General features: G+C 41.4%; 1 protein-coding gene across 2 annotated transcripts in view; it reads left to right on the top strand.

Annotated features, from left to right (window-relative positions):
- LOC122558821 (coatomer subunit gamma-1) overlaps positions 1-21,214 on the top strand; it is a 76,131-nt gene that overhangs the window by 38,442 nt on the left and 16,475 nt on the right. For both annotated transcript variants that reach the window (XM_043707622.2, XM_043707621.2), the window contains exons 10-19: positions 581-714; positions 1,515-1,582; positions 4,366-4,554; positions 6,285-6,380; positions 8,246-8,489; positions 9,259-9,334; positions 17,985-18,088; positions 19,157-19,282; positions 19,919-19,987; positions 20,100-20,242. In XM_043707622.2, the coding sequence (XP_043563557.1) occupies positions 581-714; positions 1,515-1,582; positions 4,366-4,554; positions 6,285-6,380; positions 8,246-8,489; positions 9,259-9,334; positions 17,985-18,088; positions 19,157-19,282; positions 19,919-19,987; positions 20,100-20,242 (1,249 nt within the window). The remainder of the gene's footprint in view (positions 1-580; positions 715-1,514; positions 1,583-4,365; positions 4,555-6,284; positions 6,381-8,245; positions 8,490-9,258; positions 9,335-17,984; positions 18,089-19,156; positions 19,283-19,918; positions 19,988-20,099; positions 20,243-21,214) is intronic.

Here is a 21,214-nt window from a genome sequence, read left to right as displayed (position 1 = left end):
TACATCATTGTGACTCTGAGATTTGCCAGTGCTATTGGAAAATATGGAAGAGCTGCTTTGTAGAGGTCTGATTACTATGACAGAGAGAATACGATGTGGTATGTCTGCACCAGACACACACTGGCATGCTGTTGAGTAGCTGTTCAGTGTGCAGTGAGCTGGTCCCATCAGGAGTGTAATATTCTGTAACTGAGTACAAATGTGTACGATTGGACGAGTGTTTAGAGCACGCATTTGCATCCCACATAGTGTTCTTTTCCAAAGAAGTAGGTTCAAATTCTGACAACCTGTCCTGATATTTAAGAATTCTGGGTATCATTGTGTTATTTATGCGGGTTGCCTTTGGTGAGAAAACATGAGTGGTAGTAAGTTGAGGCAGCCCCGACTCCTGGAGTATATGCTGCACGTGGTGCTGCTACATTTTCCTTTAAAGGTTTATTTTAATTTTGCTTGTGCTCTGCAGAAGTGCAACCCTTTTTCAATTCTGAAATCCAAGTTTGCCTTTTTAAATTCCTGGACTTCCAAGAGAAGGGTTTGTTGATCAACAGGGTGTTAATAGATTGTTTTGTTGTTCTCTCAGCCGTGACAGTCCTCTATTTGATTTCATTGAGAACTGCATGAGGAACAAGCATGAGATGGTAGTCTATGAAGCAGCCTCTGCCATTGTCAACCTGCCAAACTGTACAGCTAAAGAACTGGCTCCTGCTGTCTCTGGTAAGTGTGTGAAAGCCAAGAAAAATAGTTTGAATAAATATTGTAAAGGTGAAAATGCTTAGAGAATAACTTCTGTTCTGGCTCAGTGATTGAAATGTTGACCCTCTTAGTAAAGCTGAGAGGTTCACGAGGAGGTCTCCCAATTGTTCACCCTCGCAAAAGGGACCTGAGAAAATTGACCAAGCATTCTGCTTCCTCCAGTGTGCTTGTATAGCTTGTGCTTCACTTTCTCGACTTCAATAAGAATTTGTGTTTTAATGTGGTAAAAAGTCTTGATAGGTTCCAACTATCAGAAAAAGAATTTAGTAAACTTATTCGATGGGTAACCAAAAGCTCAATCAAGGAGCCTTTAAGGAAAAAGGGAAGTGCAGAGGTTTAAGGGAAGGAATTCCAGCACCTCTGGCTTGGAGAGCTAAAGGCAAGGCTGCTAATGGTGGGACTAAGGCGATGAAGGATGGACAAAATGTCAGAAGTTTGAAGAATATAGGCTAGGATATCTGTGAGCTAACAGTATGACTGAGGATAATAGTCCATTGTCTGGAGAACTGTAGGCAAATTCTACATTTTACAATGCAAACTATTCCGTATTGCTCTATTTTTATTACTTTGTTTTTGCCAGAATTTCTTGATTGCCTTACGAACATTGGATCATATTATTATCTCACAACCCTACACAAACAGTGTCTGTGATTAGGTTTGCATTAAGTTTAACAAATTCCTGATGACCATATGGCAGTGAGATGCAGTAAATTTTTGCTTTTTATGTGGCCTTTCATTCTGAACTTTTTTGCTCCCTGCAGTGCTACAGTTGTTCTGTAGTTCGCCTAAGGCAGCCCTGCGATATGCAGCAGTGAGGACACTCAATAAGGTAAGAGGAGATTTGAAGGGTGATATTTGCACGTTGGCACAAAGGTTTTCTTTATGCTGAGTGGTTGATGCCAGTGATGGGGACCTATAGTTATGGAGACATGCTGGAGCAAAGGAGATTTAAAAAAAACTTTCATTTAAATTGCGCAAAGATTTAATTTAATGATTTCCAGGGATTGGAATTCAGTGATGCGGTGCCTGATAAATAAAACATGGGAGAAAGTTTGTGCTCTATGGGATGTTGGGGCACATAATACTTTCCCACTGAGTAACTTGAGGCAGAGATCATTGCATCTTCATAATGGAAGAGCAGATAAACAATAAAATGGAATGATCAAATGCAGAGAATGAGGACGGAAATGAGATTAGTTATCGATTGCTGTAACAAACTGGTGGTCATTGACTTTCTGAACTGTAACCATCCCACAGTAGTTACTGCTATCATAGCTAATGATTAGTGTCATAAAACAGTTTTCTGAAGTTATTAATTCTTTGCTTTTCAGCAAGCAGTTGTGCATTTTTGTAACACATTTCCCTAACTGTAAGACATTTTAAAAAGTTTTCAGCGAATGAAAGCTGTGGTAAAAATCGCAGCCTTCAATTTGTGCACAGCAAACTCTCAGTTAAACAAGCTATGAGATAATCTATTGTGTTGGTGTTGATTGAGGGGATTTACTGAAAGCCTTTGATAAGGTGCCACACAGGAGGCTGCTAAATAAGACCAGTACCCCTGGTGTTAGAGGCAAGGTACTTGCATAGATAGAGTTTTGACTGCCTGACAGAAAGCAGACAGTCTTTTTCAGAATGACAGCCAGTGACTATAGTGGAGTTCAGCAGGGGTCTGTATTTGAATCTCAACTAATCACATTATCCATTAATAATCTTGGCGAAGGAACTGAGAGTATTGTTGTTAAGTTTTCAGATGATACAAATGGTAGCATTGAGGAGGCTGGGATACTGCAGAAGGACTTGGACAGACTAAGAGAGTGGGCAAAGGAGTGGCAGATGTAAAATAATGTGGGCAAGTGTGATGTTATGCACTTTGATAGGAAGATTAGAGGCATTTCTAAATGGACATGATTTGGAGATGCTGGTGTTGGACTGGAGTATACAAAGTTAAAAATCACACAACACCAGGTTATAGTCCAACAGGTTTAGTTGGAAGCACACTAGCTTTCGGAGTATTGCTCTTTCATCAGGTGATGGGAGCGACGTTCCGAAAGCAAGTGTGCTTCCAATTAAACCTGTTGGACTATAACCTGGTGTTGTGTGATTTTTAACTTTCTAAATGGGGAAAGGCTTCAGAAATCTGCAACACAAAGGGACTTGGGTGTTGTGGTTCAGGATTCTCTAAAATGCAGGCTCAGTTGGTAGTTAGAAAGGCAAATGCATTGTTAGCATTTATTTCAAGAGGGCTAGAATACATGAGCAGAGATGTACTGGTGAGGCTGTATAAGGTCTGGACAGATCTTCTTTGGAATATTGTAATCGGTTTTGGGCCCTGTATCTAGGGAAGGATGTGGTAACGTTGGAGGGGTTCCAGAGGAGGTTTACAAGAATGATTTTGGGCATGAAAGGATTGTCAAATGAGGACTTTGCGTCTGTATTCAATGGCATTTAGAAGGATGAGTGGGGATCTGATTGAAACTTACAGAATAGTGCGAGGCCTGAATAGAGTGGACATGGAGATATCTCCACTAGTAGGAGAGGCTAGGACCGTAGGGCACCGCCTCAGAGTGAAGGGACAATTTTTAGAACTGAGGGGAGGAGAAATTTCTGTAGCCAGAGGGTAATGTATCTATGGTATTCATTGCTGCAGGCCAAGTTATTGAGTGGATTTAAGACAGACAAAGTTGATCCTTGATTAGTAAGGGGATCAAAGGTTATGGGAGAAGGCAGAAGAATGGGGTTGAGAAACATAACAGCCATGATGGAATGGTGAAGCAGACTAGATAGACAAAACTGTCTAATTATGCCTTACGGTCTTATCTCATGTAAATTTATTTTCCATGAGTTAATAATCTGTTGCTATCAGCGTACTAATTTCAAGGTATTATGTTTAAGTCTCATCTTGCATAAGTGTTTAATGTTTTATGCTACAGAGGTGGCTCCCTTACTTAAACAGTTGCCTTTAGAATCACAGAATCATACAGCACAGGAGAAGGACATTTGGCCCAATGTGCCTGTGACAGCAGTTTGCAAGCTGCTAATTATTTAGTCCCATTTCCCTACTCTTCCTCATGACATTTGTTCTTTTTTATTCACTCGTGGGACATGAGCATCGCTGGCTGGTCAGCATTTATTGCCAGTCCCTAGTTGCCTTTGAACTGACCGGCTTGCTAGGCCATTTAAGAAGGCAATTGAAAGTCGACCACATTGTTGTGGGTCTGGAGTCACATGTAGGCCAGACCAGTGAAAGATGACAATTTCCTTCCCTGAAGGACATTAGTGAACCAGATGGATTTTTCCGACCATCGACAATGATTTCGTGGTCATCAGCAAATTCGTGATTCCAGGTTATGATTGAATTCAAATTCCACCATCTGTCCTGGCAGGATTCAAACCCAGATCCCTAGAACATTAGCTGAGTTTCTGGATTAATAGTCTAGCGATAATACCACTGGGTCATTCCCTCCCCAATGATGGTCGAATTGAATTTGTCTTATTTTGTTGGAATTTTTCAACGTGCGTTCAGTGTCAGTGGCATTCATCTGGGGAGGAGATCAGTGCGCTGATGGGCTGTTGAGTTTTTTGTTTAAAGTTGCTGCTCTGCTTGTTTTCCAGGTGGCGATGAAGCATCCATCAGCTGTGACTGCGTGCAACCTGGATCTGGAAAACCTGGTGACCGACTCGAACCGCAGCATTGCCACACTCGCCATCACCACGCTGCTGAAAACGGGCAGTGAGAGTAGCATTGACCGTCTCATGAAGCAGATCTCCTCTTTTATGTCAGAAATCTCAGATGAGTTCAAGGTAACCATTTCCACCTCCCTATTCACTGATGGCGCTCCGTAATCTTGTGCATTTTCACCCATTTCCAGAATTTTTGATAATTCCCAGGCATCCTTACCAGATTTATATTTTTTATTATTAAAGAAAGGAATGTTCTTGTTTGATAAAGAATTGACAGCACAGGAATAGGCTCCAGCTATGGTCTATGTGGTTAGCACTGCTGCCTTATAGCGCCAGGGACTCAGGTTCGATTCCACCTTCAGGCGACTGTGTGGATTTTGCCCGTTCTCCCTGCATCTGTGTGGATTTTCTCCAGTGTTCTGGTTTCCTCGCACAGTGCAGAGATGTGTAGTTTAGGTGGATTGGCCACACTGAATTGCCCATTGTGTCCAACCAGGTGCAGGCTAGGTGGGTTAGCCATGGTAAATGCAGAGTTACAGTGATAAGGTAGAGGGGTGGGTCTGGAAGGGGTTCTCTTCGGAGGTCAATGTGGCATCCATGGGCTGAATGGCTTGCTTCCTCACTGTAGGGTTTCTATGTCAGTGTTTATGCTTCAGATGTAGTCAACTTACTCCCTATTGGATCTCGTCCTATCACCATATCCTTCTGTTATTTCCTCTATGTGCATATCAAGTTGCGTCATATATTTCCAACATACCTACTTCAATTAACCTATATATTATATAGTAATATTTTTCACCCTCCATTTTGTTCATGATCTGTTGCCAGTGTTACACATCATTGGGTTCCAGCAATGTGAAAAAGATGGTTCCCCTTTTTGGACAGATCTAGAACAAAGGGTTGCCTATTTAATATAGAGTTAAGGAAGGATGTCTTTCTCATAGAGAGTCGTGAGTCTTTGGAATACTTTTCCTCATTGTGTTGGAGCCATGGCCCTTGGAAAATTTGAAGAAAGAGGTGGACAGATTCTCAATAAGCAAGGAGTGAAACGTTGTCAGGAGTAGGTGGGGTTCTGTCAGGAGCAGTCAGGGATGTGGAGTAATCAGGTCAGGCAGGATCTTACTGAGTGGTAAAGCAGGGTCTAAGACCTTAGCTTCTACTCCTAATTCATGTGTATTAGGAGTAGAACCAGCACATTTGGTGTAGAACTGAATACAGACTCTGTGCCTCGTTATACATTTTGTGGTATACTTATTTACCAGGCCACTGGGGGAATAGATTGTGCTTGATTTCAGAAACAAACAGCAGTCTAGGACTTGGAAGAATTCAGCAATGCAGAGCTGGGACCGAAAGGCAGGAGGGGAGTGGAAATCCAGCAATGCAGAGCTGGGACCTAAAGGCAGGAGGGGATTGGAAATCCAGCAATGCAGAGCTGGGACCTAAAGGCAGGAGGGGAGTGGAAATCCAGCGGCTCTGGGAAGGATGCAGAAATGGGATTGACAAGATCAGCTTAGGTATAAGTTTTCTGACTTCGGAGTGGATGTGCTCTATGCTGAGTGACAGCTGACCGTGTGAGGCACATCACTCGTCGTTCTGGCAATTCCTTCATGATCTTGAAGATATTAGGTTTGATTCTTGCCCTCATCTCTGGTGCTTGAGAGTCATTTTGACCTGCAGATCTGCGGCATCCCTTCTCCGCTCACATCCTGTGTCTAGCCTGAGCCGCTTTTGTATGTTTGATTTGGCTTGTTTTTAAGCGCTTTGTTTCTGATTTAAAGGCAAAAACCATGTTTGGAAAGAATACTCCTCTGGCTTGCTCTTTGATGTTCTTCCAATGATCTTGTGTTTAGGTGGTGGTGGTGCAAGCCATCAGTACTCTGTGCCAGAAGTTCCCACGAAAGCACTCTGTGATGATGAACTTCCTGTTCACTATGCTGCGGGAAGAGGTGTGTTAATTTAAGATCGAATACTTAAAAATTACTGCTTCCTTTGTAAAACATACCCTTTATTTACAAATACTTTTGTTAATGTCCTGGATCATTATGAGCAGAGTTTACAAGATTCGGTTAGCTCAATGGGCTGGACGGTTTGTGCTGCAGAGTGACACCAAGAGTGCAGGTTCGATTCTTGCACTGGCTGAGGTTACTATGAAGGTCCTTCCTTCTCAACCTCATCCCTCGCCTGAGATGTGATGACTTTCAGGTTAAACTCACCACCAATCATCTTTCTCTGTCTAATGAGAGAACAGCCCTATGATCCTCTGGGACTATAGCAACTTGACTGCAATTGCTCAGGAACTTTGCAGAAATTTAAAGTCGAGAAGGAGAACTATTATGCCTGTATTGTTTTTTTTTAAAAACCTATCCAATTAATCTCACTTTCTCCCCACAGACCTGCAATTTTTTCTTTTTAGTTTCAAGCACATATTCAATTCCCTTTTGCAATTTACTATTGTATCTGCAGTCACTGCTTCAAACAATGCCTTCCAGAACCCTGTAACTCACTGCATTTTAAAACAAAAAGAAAATCTCCTTCCCTTCGCAAGCCAGTTCCCCTAACAATTATTCTGAACTGATGTCCTCTGGTTACCGATCTTCTGGTCTGTGCAAATAGTTTTCTCAATCAGTTCTGTCAAAATCCCCTTTCAAACTGAACCCCATTGTTCAATTTTTTTTTTCTTATCCTTACCTACTGTACGGTTAATGTGAGATTTAATAGAGGTGTTCAGAATTATGATGATTACAACACCAGTGGGGTAAAAATCACCTTGTGAGGTGGTTAACCCACAGTCCTGTTAACATTACATGGTATTCTGGTCTCTGCTATCTTAACAGAAATTTGATAAAGAACTTGATAAATCCTGTTGACCTAATCAGAGTGGTTAGCACTGTTGCCTCACAGCGCCAAAGACCTGGGTTCAATTCCCGCCTCAGGCGACTGACTGTGTGGAGTTTGCACGTTCTCCCTGTGTCTGCGTGGGTTTCCTCCGGGTGCTCCGGTTTCCTCCCACAGTCCAAAGATGTGCAGGTAAGGTGAATTGGCCATGCTAAATTGCCCGTAATGTTCGGTAAGGGGTAAATGTAGGGGTATGGGTGGGTGCGCTTCGGCGGGTCGGTGTGGACTTGTTGGGCCGAAGGCCTGTTTCCACACTGTAATGTAATCTAATCTAATCTAATCTAATATCCCACAGCTGCAATATTATTTGGCTTAAAAATACAGAAGGAAATGGTGTGCATCTTGTTGAGTGTATTAGGAACGTTATTCAAACGTATAGTTTGCTGCTTTGTAAATTATGGAGTCTAGTTAGTCACACAGCACCAAAGAGGCCCTTTAGTCCATTGAGTCTGTCCCCACTTATCTACACTAAGTTATATATGGTTATGTCCAAAGCAGGTTCCTTCAGGACAGCAACAGAAAGTGTGATTTTTGTTTAAACTATGTGTTAGGATGTTTTCCCAACAGCTGATCAGTTCCCCTGTTAATCCAATTATTGAGCTACACGATTGGAAGATCCTATTTTCCCACATTACCATGCTCATGTTGCAGAGAATAAAGCGGAGCAGGTGAAAATAAGACACCAGAGACATTCTTTTTCAACTCTGGTTCATTACACCATTTTGAATGTTTATCCATATATGTTCATGGGGCGTTCAGATAAGTGGCTTACAATATTAAATCTCTCTGCCTTCCAGGGGTGGGCCTTTCCAAATTAGTTAATCAGCAACCAGCAGATGGTGTGACTGTCATTTAATTCTTCAGCAGTGAGGAATCCAAAGTTAGTTCATGTTCTGAATTCTGACATTCCCTTCAGGGTGGATTTGAGTACAAGCGTGCCATTGTGGAGTGCATCATCTGTATTATTGAGGACAACCCAGAGAGCAAGGAAACTGGGCTGGCTCACCTCTGTGAGTTCATTGAGGACTGTGAGTTTACAGTCCTGGCCACCCGCATCCTTCACCTGCTTGGGAGGGAAGGAGCCAGGACACCCAACCCTTCAAAGTACATTCGCTTCATCTATAATCGGGTCATCCTGGAGAACGAAGAGGTCCGAGCAGGTGAGTTGCACTTTGTGTCTGCTTATAAAAGATATTTCTTTTTTTTGAAAAAGTATGAGCCAAAGAATGCTCAGAAGGTGGTGATCACAGAGGAAGAAAGAAAGAAAGAATATAATATTACCTACCTGTTTGTATTTCTTTTTATTAATTAATGGGATGAGTTTACCGCAGGCTGGACCAGCATTTATTGACCATCCCTAGCTGCCCAGAGGGTAGTTAAGAGTCAACCATATTGCTGTGTAGGCCAAACCAGGTAAGGATGGCAGTTTCCTTCCCTAAAGTGGCATTAGTGAACCAGATGGTTTTTTTCTGACAATTGAAAATGGTTTCATGGTCATCGTTTAATCCTTAATTCCAGATTTGTATTGAATTCAGATTTCACCATTTCCCATGGTGGGATTCGAACCCAGGTCCCCAGAACATTATCTGTGTCTATGGATTAACAGTCCAGTGATAATACTACTGGGCCATTGCCTCCCTATATATACTATATATATTTTAAAGGAGGTCAAATTGAATGATGGGACTAGCCAACCTGTCTTCTCCTGGATTTTTTTCTTGAGGCAAGGAGCAGTTGTGGGAGTTCCTGTGAAGCAAATCACAATGGTACAATACAAGGGCAATTGGACTAGCTCAAATGTTGAAGCTGGAGTGCTGAATTTTACCTTCACTGTACCTGTAGACTTCAAGTGTGTGGTTTGAAAGCACCTTGCTGGATTCCAAACCCAAGTAAAGGAACTGTATTTTCCTCTTTCTAACATTTTTGCAGCTGCTGTGAGTGCCTTGGCAAAGTTTGGAGCCCAAAATGAAGAGATGTATCCCAGTGTAAGCGTGCTGTTGAAGAGGTAAGTGCACATTACAGCTATATGTTATTACCAAAGTCGAGTGAATATAGTTACACAGTGAACACATACACAGTGGGTCTAATTGAATGTTGGAACTGGGTGGAAGGGCTGAACAATCTACTGTCTGTTTCCCAATGTCAGGTGTACTGTCCTGTTCATCCTCCCAACACAATTTATTTATTCTGTGTAAGCATAGTGTCAGAGAGAGCAAATAAACCATCCAGTGTAAATTTACTGATTTGAGAATATAGTGGAATATTTCCAGCATGTTCAGAAATACAGCATCAGCTTCACAGATATTTAAAAGTCTGATGCAAGTGTTTCTATTCTTACTATGACTTTGTTGTACTCACTTGGTTCCATTCTATTCTCTGGTGGTTTGCTATATGGCTGACTGTTCAGATTAAAATTTGTGGAGCTCAGCTTGCTGTAATTAGAAACAACAGTATTTTTAGGAGAAAGAGAGGAAGGAAAATGAGAGATTGCACCTTACAGTTTCTCATCTGGTCATTGATGATCTCTGGCAGAGAGGGACACTTTAGTGGTAAAGAGAAATGAAAATCTCTCTGGCTTTTCTGTCCTATTTTTGATGTGGTGACCACTAGCTAGAGTGCATGGATGTGACAGCATTGTAGTTCTGTTACTGGACTAGTTATCCAGAAGTCTGAATTAGTCAGCGAGCAACATGAGTTCAAATTCAATTACAGTAGTTGAAGAAATTAAATTTGATTACTTAAATTTAGAATGAAAAATCTTGTTTCAGTAATGGGGTCCATGCAACTAGAGAGTTGTCATAGCAAGCCATCTGGTTCACTAATATTTTCCATATCTTAACACCTATCACTCTGTTTGCTATCTTCTGTTGGCTTCAGCCAAGAAATGTCTCGATTTTAAAATTCTCTTGCTAGTTTCCAAATCCCTCAAGGCCTTCCTCATTTCTGTCTCTGTAATCTTCTCCAGTCTAACATATTAATTCCTCTAATTTTTAAGTTATTTACCTAATTAATTTGTAAATATTTTAATTGATGACTGCATCTTCAGTTCCCTCGGTCTTTGGTTTGGATTTCCTGCACCTTTCTACATTGCTTCCTGGGCGGCACAATGGTTCAGTGGTTAGCACTGCTGCCTTACAGCACCAGAGTCCCAGGTTCGATTCCAGGCTCGGGCGACTGTCTGTGTGGAGTTTGCACATTCTCCCCAAGTCTGTGTGCATTTCCCGCGGGTGCTCTGGTTTCCTCCCACAATTCAAAGATGTGCAGGTCAGGTGAATTGGTCATGCTAAATTGCCCATAGTGCTAGGTGCATTAATCAGAGGGAAATGGGTCAGGGTAGGTTGCTCTTCGGAGGGTCAGCGTGCATTGGTTGGGCTGAAGGACCTGTTTCCATAATGTAGGGGAATCTAATCTAAAGTCGAGAACAGAGCAGGTCAGGCAGCATCCGAGCAGCTGCAGAATCAACATTTTGGGCATAAGCCCTTCATCAGGAATGAGGTTGTGAGCTGGGGACTGAGAGCTAAGTGGGGTGAGGCTGGGGGTTATGGTAGCTCAGAATGCAATAGGTAGGTGAAGGTGGGGGAGAAGATGATAGGTCGGAGAGGAGGGTGGAGTGGACAGATGGGAAAGACGATGGACAAGTCAAGAGGGTGGTGTCGAGTTGGAGGCTTAGGACTGGGGTAAGGTGGGGGGGGGGGGGGGGGGAGGAATGGGGAAACTGGTGAAATCCGCATTAATCGTGTGATTGCAGGATCCCAAGCGAAAGATGAGACGTTCTTCCTCCAGACGTTGGGTGGTTGGGGTTTGGCGATAGAGGAGGCCCAGGACCTGCATGTCCTTGCACCCAATGTGGTCTTCTCTACGTCGGGTAGACAGGACTTGAGTCTCTTTATTCCTTTAAGACAAACCTCAAAAACCTACTTCTATTTAGCCTTTCGGAGTTCTGACCTATAATTCCCTGTGTGGCTTGGCTTTGTGTTTTGTTTTGAAATGTTCCTGTGAAATGCCTTGGGGTGTTTTATTACTTTAAAGGAGCTACGTAAATATAATTTGTTATAACTGTTGTAACTTCAAGAAAGGAAACCTTTGACCTTAGACCACTCAGTCATAACAAAACTGTTCGGAGAAGCTATAATCCAAGCAGTATGGTTTAAGAAGGTAACAGCATCTTTTTATGAGCACTGAGGAAAGTGTAATAAATGCTAGCCTTCTCAGCAATGCTGCTAGAAAAAGAGTTATTGGGTAAAAAGAGGGTTGAGCTCAGCTGTTAAAGGAAAGACAAATATATATTTGTTTATATTATGTACCATTTTGCTCAACCCCAGGACATTCCACCCCCATACAGTTAAGTAGTTTTAAAGTGTGATTGCTGTGTAATGTAAGAATTCCGCAGAGAGTATCCAGCAAGCTACCACAAAGAGGAATTAATTAAATGACCAAAGCATTTACTTTAGCTATTGATTGAGTGACAGTGGGCATCTTAAAACTAGGAGGCAGTGGTATAGTGGTAACATAACCAGACTATTATCCAGAGCCTCAGGCTAATATTTGGGGGACATGGATACGTACGTTTGCCATTATAGCAGATGGTGAAGTTGGAATTCAGTAAAGTCTGGAATTAAAAGCTAGTCTGATGTAATCATGTAAGCAATGTTGACCTTTAAAAAAAAAGTCTGTTTGTCAATATCGTTGAGGAAATTTTCCAAATCTGGTTTGGTTTATAGAATGGGTGAAAGAAGGGGATGAGCTGAGTTATCACGAAGGGTCACTCGACCCGAAATATTAACTCTGCCTTCTCTCCACAGATGCTGCCGGACCTGCTGAGTTTTTCCCAGCAATTTCTGATTTTGTTTCTGAGCCTCATTATGTTTTACCAAGTGAGAATCACTTGGGTAGAATCCAGGTGGGGTAAACAGAAGTGAGGTCAGTGGATTATGGGGAAAGTTTCACTGACTTTTAAATGTATGGTTGATGTGTTGTGACTGTAACTGCAGGCAGAAGTCACATGTCTGGAGCAAAGCTCATCCATCTGCAACCAACAACACCTCAAAATGTACTTGCACATTTTCAGTGTTTTATTGGAGAAGGTTTCGAACAACCTGGTGCCTAGGCTCACTGTGAGCGCCTAACATTGGTGTTAGAAAGCTCTGATGGTGCCCATCAGATATTTACACAGTATCACTGTCAGCTGCTTCTTAAATATATATTTGATTTGATTTCTTAGTGAATTGCTGTGGGTTAAAGCATAAGGGTAAGAAGCTGCTGTTTATTAAAGCAGTATAATGTACTGTACTTCTGAAATAAGATTTTGTCTTTTATGGAAAGCCAGTTATAGTTTAGGTTGATATTCCCGGTGCTGTACTGTCAGAGGTGCTGACTTTCAGGTGAATTATTAAACCAACGTTCCACTTACCTCGCTCCAGTGGGTGCAAAAGATCTGTAGCACTATCAGTGGGTTATCCCTGGTGTCCTGGCCAATATTTACCTCTGCAATAACACCAGAGTAATAGAAAATAGATTACCTGTCTATTTATTGGATTGATGGTCGTGGGATCCTTGCAATGTGCAAATTATTTCCTGTACTGCAATACTGATTAATTGCTTTCTAAAAGCACTTTTCAGCAGTTAGATATATCCTGAAATCATGAAAGATGCTATGTAAATGCAAGGCCGTTTTTTTCCCCCCTTAAAATCATTAAGATCTGTACAATGGATCTCTTGACCATTGGGTTGTTACATTGACAGTGCAGTCATTAGGATTGTACAACTCCCTGGTAACCCCTGAGAGAATTGTTTTATCAAACCCTAGGCAAACGCACAGCCAGCTGTACACACGGCATGTCTTTAGCTAGGAGTCCTGCCCTCGACTTTCCTTCACCTTTTTAAGGTTCCCAAACACAACGCTAAAAGAAAAAGATGACACATATTTTAAAATCTGTGCACTTAAATATATTTGTTATATTAGAAATGGTCTTGGCTATTTCTATTTACTGTGGGGGATTTGCCTATGTAACAGCGGTGACTACAGTTCAAAGTAATTCATTGACTGTAAAGTGCTTCGGGGCATCTCAAAGGCTTATAAATACAAGTCTGCTTGTTCTCAATAAAACCTTGATGCTGTGAAAGTTATGATTTATATTCAGTCTGGAGAGGTTGAAATTTTTGTATGATCATTTTAAATGTTCTGCTTTGAAAGCTGTTGCTAAATTGCGCTGTATTCCATTTTAATGAAATGGGTTTTTCAATTAAATGTCAGGAATTATTTTAAAAGGTTTAATGACTGTGTTAAACAGATTTGAGTGGCATTTTTATGAACGTATTAGCCAGTTTGTTGAATTAGCACTCAGAATTTTAACCTGGAAGGATCAGTCTTAGGACTTCCCAGCGTCGTAAGTTATTTAAGAGGCTTAATAATTCTAATTCTAAAGGGAGAAATCTATCTTGCCAGCAGAAGGACTCTGTATTAACACAGATTTGGACTGATGCTAAATTTGTGGCGATATCATTTGAATTTACAAGGTTCTGCCAGCACCTGCTATACCCATACCTCTCAAACCTTGCTGTTTCCCATTCTCAGTGTGGGGTTCTGATCCCCGTGGCGTTGCCAAGGGAAATTGCAGAACAGAGATCAGGCATTTCCCAGCAGGGAGGCACAGAAACACCTTGTAAGGAAAGCTTTAATTAATTATGTTACCATTAGGTTTTAAGTGACCTCCTGTCAGCACAAAGACTAGAGAAGCTGGGTTTGTTCTGCTTGGAATATGTAACTTCAAGGAGAGATTTGTTAGAGATGTTCGAAATCTTAAAGGGTTTGGGTTTTTTAAGAATAGGTAAGGAGCAACTGTTTCCATGACCGAACGGATTGGTCACCAGAGGATACAAGTATAAGGCAATTGGTAAAACGACATGAGAAACCTGTTGTTTTTTTTTTCCCCCCAACAATGAGTTAAGGTGATGTGCAATGCACTGATTGTAAGAGTAGTGGAAACAAATTAAATAGTAACTTTCAAATAGAAATTGGTAAATACTTGAAGGGGAAGATTTATCAGGTCAAGGGCTAGGATGAGGCAGTGACTAAGTGGGAAGAGCTCTTTCAAAGAACCACTGAAGATCAGATGAGCCAGTAGCCAGCTACAATGCTATATAATTCTACAATCATCTAGTAAAAACGGTTGCTATTCATGCTTCAACTGATAAAGACATTCTGCAGATCCCACAACCTGTCCATGTTTGTTCACCCTCAAGAACTCTCTAGCTCTTGCAGCTCTGAGATTATTGACAGGTTGCTGGTGCCAGCTGTTCAAAAACTTAAAACTTCATTAGCTTTGACAGCTAACTCCTGCTGAGGGCACTTGCACAAATCCTGTGACTGCCTTGGACAGGAGCTGCGGAGTGATTTTGTAGTTATTGCAGCTAATTGAATAAGCTAAGATGGAAAAATGCAAATTCACACATAGGCAAAGTGGAAGCAAGGCTAAAAAGTGGGCATTAGAAACAATTCCTCACATTTACCAAAACTTGATAACTAGTAGCCCTTGAACTGTAACTCATGATGCGCATTTCTGCAGAATTCACATGTGTGAAAATGTGTTATTATTGATAGTTCTCCTTGCATACTCCATTCTTACAAAAGCCAATAAATACCTTTTGAGCCAGGAATAAGAGGGGGCTTTCCTAGGAGGAGAGATTAAGTAGAATAGATGTATATTCATTGGAGTTGAGAATAATCAGAGGGAATCTAATTGAAATTTGCAAAGTTATTTAGAAGGTTATGACAGAATGGATGCACTCCCAAGTTTGGAGCAAGCGATCATAGCTTCTGCTGAATGGGCACCATTTAAGGAGGAGATGTAAAAAAATGTCCTTACTGTAGGTAGCAAATCTTTGGAACTCACTACCTCAGTGGGCTGTAGAATGCTCACTTCAATGCAGTATTCGAGCTGGGATCCGTGGATTGAGGGGAATCTCAGGATTTAGATTTGGAGCAGGGTGGCATTGAGGTTAATGATCAGCCTACATTTTATTGTGTGGCAGAGCAGGTTCAAAGGCCTACTCTCCTATTGTATTCTTAACCCTGTTGTCTTGAGAAATTATTAGAATCTTTAAGTAATAACATACATTCCTGGATAGCGTTCCAGACTACTGTTGCCTCCTTTTACTAATTGTAGGGCTACATAACCTGCCATGTCTCTTTGCTAGGTTAGTATTGTAGGATTTGACTGGATTAATTTACTTGCTGTTTCTGTATACCTTTACATATCTTAGGATTGCTTTTAGTTACACTGGAGGTTAATTCATACTGATGAAAGAGTCTGTAAATAATGGATGTAGGTTTGCTCGCTGAGCTGGGAGGTTCATTTCCAGACGTTTCATCACCCTAATAGGTAACATCTTCAGTGGGCCTCAGGAGAAGCAGTGTACATGATTCCTGCTTTCTATTATATGTTTGGGTTTCTTTGGGTTGGTGATATCATTTCCTTTGTGATGCCATTTCCTGTTCTTTTCCTCAGGGGGTAGTAGATGGGGTCTAACTCGATGTGTTTGTTGATAGAGTTCCGGTTGGAATGCCATGCTTCTAGGAATTCTTGTGCATGTGTTTGTTTGGCTTGTCCTAAGATGGATGTGTTGTCACAGTCGAGGTGGTGTCCTTCCTTATCTGTATGTGAGGATACTAGTGAGAGAGGGTCATGTCGTTTTATGACTAGTTGGTGTTCATGTATTCTGGTGGCTAGTTTTCTGCTTGTTTGTCCAATGTAGTGTTTGTTACAGTTCTTGCATGGTATTTTAAAAATATATTTAAACAACACATTCATCTTAGGACAAGCCAAACTCAGACACGCACGAGAATTTCTAGAAGAATTTCTAGTTAGCAAGGACTTTGATAAGAGCAAAAGAGTGGAAGAAGGTCATATTGAACTCAAAATTAACTTTGTTTTTCTCTCTCCACAAATGCTGCCAGATCTGCTGAGTTTCTCCAACAATTTCTGTATTTATTGAGTGACTTTGATTATTTTTCAAGTAAACCATTCCACTTTTTTATTTGCTTCGATCTAAACCTGCTCTGTGATGCACCTGCCTTCCCCATGTCAATTGGAAAGACTCTTTGTCACGTGGTTGGATGATTCTTCACATACATTCGCACCAGCCTTTTTTACATTTACAGTACATAATCGATATGTAGAGGTGTTCAAGGAAATGTTGAAAACAAAAATAATTCTCCAACCTTTATTTAACAGCGCTCTGATTAATTCTTCTCCTGGATTGCTTGCAGTGGTGTCTGGGAAATTAGACTTCAATTCCTTGAGACTATATTCTAATCATGTAGGATTAGCAAACCCTAGTTAGCAGTCACTTTCCAGTGTCTCTGCTAGTGATATAGTGGGTTATTTTTGGGGGTGGGGCGCTAGTGAAGGAGGACTGATCCAGTTGGAAAGGTTTCCAATAGAAATGACCGTTAACTTTTTCAACATACCACTACCAACACCTCTCTGCCCATTGGCTAAGATTTTAAGCCAGGGAATTTGGACCTTTGTTTAAAATTCTACACTGTTGCTGAAGGTAAATGATCAAACCACCTCAAAATATATTAAGATAGCCTGGACTCTAGCGTTTTTTATTTTAAAAACAAGTTGTGTTGCAATTCGATTAGTCAAACTAGCAGCCTCGCAGTAAAGCACACTTTCTTCACGCACTTTTGTTAAAAGAAAACAAAGAAAAAAATTGGAAGAATTTAACACTATTAGAAAACTAGGCTGCTTCTATTGTCCCAACTTTCATGGGCGGCACAGTGGTTAGCACTGCTATCTCACAACGCCAGAGACCCAGGTTCAATTCCCACCTCGGGCAACTATCTGTGTGGAGTTTGCACATTCTCCCTGTGTCTGCGTGGGTTTCCTCCGGGTGCTCCGGTTTCCTCCCACAGTCCAAAAATGTGCAGGTCAGGTGAATTGACCATGCTAAATTGCCTGTTGTGTTAGGTGAAGGGATAAATGTAGGGGAATGGGTCTGGGTGGGTTGCCCTTCGGAGGGTCGGTGTGGACTTGATGGGCTGAAGGGCCTGTTTCCACACTAAGTAATCTAATCTAATCTTTCTAAAGAAAGCCCAAGACCTCACGAGCTGTTCACTTTATTCAATTCAAACAGATAGCTCTGTCTTAAAATCTCTCTTGCAAAGAAAAAGGACAAAATACACCTCTTAAAGCCAGAGAATTGTCTCAAAATTATTCTGAAATTAGATTAAAATACTTACACTTAAATATTTCATGCTGTGCACGCACTCATACCAATCCAAAGTCACAGCCCCATGTCTTTTGACTCAGCTGAATTAGTGTATATTTTCTAGTCAATATGCTAGAAAGATACAATTCAGAGACTATTTAGCCCAACAAGTCTGTGCTAGCTCATTGAAAACACAATGAAATAAATCCTCACCCTTGTTCTTTTCCCAGCGCCTAGCAAAGTATTTTTCTTTCATTTGTCTAATTTTCTTTTGAAGACTGTAATTGAATCTGGTTCCTCCACCAACCAAATCATCGTAACTCACTGTGAAGGTTTTCCTGCACTGGTCCCAGGTCCTTCTGTCAATTACCTTTAAATCTGTGTCTTCTGGTTGCTGATCCTCCTGTCATTTCTGATGTAAGGCTGCCTATTTTGCACAGATGCATGATGGATGATGACAATGAGGTGCGAGACCGGGCCACCTTCTACCTGAGTGTGCTGGAGCAGAAACAGAAGGCACTGAACTCTGCTTACATCCTCAATGGTAAGGAGTGTCACGTGCGTCAGTCCTTGTTTTGCTCATGTGTTTGCTATGGTTGCTTGCGTGTTCGTCCTGGTCACTCGTGTGTTTGCCCAATCAAACTGTAACAGGTCACAAGTTAATTGAAATAACTAAGAGCTGAGTTTTGTTGCACTGTACCTGGTGGGCAATGCTTGCACTTAACTAAATTAGTAACGGTGTGATTTGGTGGAGGTTTTATTTAAAAATAGTTGGGTTCTTGTAATGCAGTGGGAATATGTCTACTCCATGTTCAAGTCCCACCTGTTCCAGAGGTGTGTACTAATATCTCTGCACAGGTTGGTTAGAAAATATCTGCAAGATTCTTAGAGGACTAGACATATGAATACAGATAGCTGGTTTCACTTTCTGGTTAGCATTATCTGTACTCAACTGAGTACAGTGAAAAATTTACAAATCACCACTTATGGTGCAGTCTTAGGTACACAGGTACCTAGGTACAGTTTCTTAAAAGTATAAATTCTAAAGGAGAGAAAAAAAATTTAGAAAGTGTAAAGTCCAGCATTACAGATCACTGTGAAAGAGTTTAGGAACAGAGGGCATAATCTCAGAATAAGGATTGCAAATTGAAGACAGTGCTGAGGAATTTCTTCTGAAGGTAATGAATCTGTGGAATCTTTTATCGCAGAGGGCTGTCGAGGTTGGGTTGTTCAGAATATTCAAGGCTGAATGGACAGGTTTTTAAACAGTAAGGGAATCGGTGGTTATGTGAAAAGGGCAGGACAGGAGAGTCAGGGTTGATTAGATCAGCCATGATTTTAGCAAATGGCAGTACAGACCGGACAGGCTGAACGGCCTACTTCTGCATCTACATTTTATGGTTTAAAAGCGACTCATTGAGCCGAATTATGACAGTCTACCAGATCGAACAATGACACTTGCACTGAAGTGAGTGTCAGGGTCTTCAGTAGCTACACAACGAATATTAGGAGAATAATATGCATGGTGTGTTTCAGATTTTAGCTTTAAAGCGCCAACATTGTTTTACACACAAGGCACAATTAAAAAGCAATGCAACTTCTCCCTGTCCAGGTCTGCAAGTGTCAATTCCAGGCTTGGAGCGAGCACTGCACCACTACACACTGGAACCATCCGAAAAACCCTTCGACTTAAAATCAGTTCCACTGTCGATGGCTTCCTCTGCAGAACAGAAGACTGGTAGGTGCATGTACATATGGAGTTTATTCCCTTCTCACCCCAGGTAAACCATGAACTTCATTTGTTTTTGTCATGGACCTCCTCACTAAAGTAGTGGAGGCACTAATCATTTCAAAAGCAGCTTGACTGGGTTAGGGGGGACCTTTTTTTTCCTGTAATTGCATGAGACAAGTTGAACGGCCCTCCTCATTTTTGTGTCTCTCAAATTACATTTTGAGAAGCAGCTGGAGTTTAATGGCTACCCTCAGACTACTCCCTTTCCAGAAAATGGAAAAGGCAGTTTTGTTGGTGCTGCATTCCTTTGGGGAAAAAAGAATTTCATGAGCTTGTTTGAATTAATCACTAGCTTAGGGCTGCTACGAAGGAAGGACATGTGAAGGTCAGCTAGCTGTTGGAAAAGGCTGATAATGAGGTCTTTTTCTTCTTTCCTTTCCCCTGTCAGAACTATGTTGAAGGACAGAGATGACTTGATCCCCTTGTGAATCCCTGCAGAGTTTGGTGAATTGCACTGGGAGTTAAAAAGCCTATAGGCAGTTGTGTAAAGGGAGGCATCTTTGCTGCTCTCTCTGCAACCTCTATCCTTCCCCAACAATATTTATCCCTGTTGACTTTTTACTGATGTTTTATTATTTCCAGAAATCTCTCCAGCAACCACAGTCAAAGTGCCAGAGAAGGTGGCATCAAGTAGACAGGATATTTTCCAAGGTAAGAGAGGCTTTGACGACAGAAATTTCAGCTTGTAGTGTAAGAATTACAACACTCGATTCAGACTTGCTGCATGCAATAAATCGCAAATGAAAATCTCGTTCTGTTTCAGAACAACTTGCTGTTATCCCAGAGTTCAAAGGCCTTGGCTCACTTTTCAAGTCTTCATCTAATCCCGTCCCCCTCACAGAATTGGAGACGGAATATGTTATCCGTTGCACCAAGCACACCTTCGAAAATCACTTTGTGTTCCAGGTAAGTGACTCCTAGGCCTCTCAGCTGTCTATTTTACTCGTGTCCCAAAGCCGGTTAGAATCGTTAATCTTTTTGTTTGCAGTTTCCTACTTGTAGGTGTTGTTTTTCAGTCCTAATGCTGAATGTTTAACTTGCTGATTTGAGCTGAAATAGCAGTAAAGGGAAGATTTGCATTTAATTTATACAGTACTTTCCATGATCTCCCAAAGAACTCTGAGCCAATGAAGCACTTCTGATGTATGGTGGCTGTTGTAACATGTCAGGGGCTGCACACCCTGGAGTCAAGAGGCATTTTAAAAAAAGAAATACAGTTGAATATCACTTTTCCCATCCTCGCTCTGTCACATGATGCCTTGTAACCATTGGAGTACTTTTGAAGCAATCATTTTGTGCATAGCAAACTCCTACAAACAGCTATGTGATAATACCCAGATAGTGTAGTTTCCTTTGTGAGCAATATCTATTAACCAAGTAGCACTCGAACCATACAAGTGCCAGGCAATGACCATCTTTAAAAGGAGAGAATCAAGCCATTTTCTCTTGACATTCAACAACATTACCGTTGCTGCATTTCCCACTGTCAACAAACATTGACCAGAAACTGAATTAGACTAGTCAAAAATACTGTGGCCAGAAGAGCACATCAGAGGCAGGGATTTCTCTGCCACTTCCTGACTCCCATAACCTCTCCACCATCTATAAGGCACAACTTGGGAGTGTAATAGATTAGTCTCTGCTTACCTGAATGTGTATGGCTTGAGAAGCTTGACCGCTATGCAAGACAAAGCTTGAATGACATTGTACCCATCGCCTTCAACGTTCACTGCTAATACACAGCGACAACATTGTGTACCATCTACAAGGTGCATAGTAGTAATTCCCTCCAACAGCTCCTACAACAGTACTTTCCCAACTCCAAGCCTTTGCCATCCATAAGGAGACTGTAGCAAATGCAGGGAAGCGATACCAGTT

This window comes from Chiloscyllium plagiosum, unplaced genomic scaffold, assembly GCF_037043375.1.
Source record: "Chiloscyllium plagiosum isolate Xiang-an unplaced genomic scaffold, Cpla_swu_hap1 HiC_scaffold_14, whole genome shotgun sequence".
Taxonomy (NCBI): Eukaryota; Metazoa; Chordata; class Chondrichthyes; order Orectolobiformes; family Hemiscylliidae; genus Chiloscyllium; species Chiloscyllium plagiosum.
The sequence above is the reverse complement of the archived record's forward strand: the minus strand, read 5'-3'. Positions and strand labels throughout refer to the sequence as shown.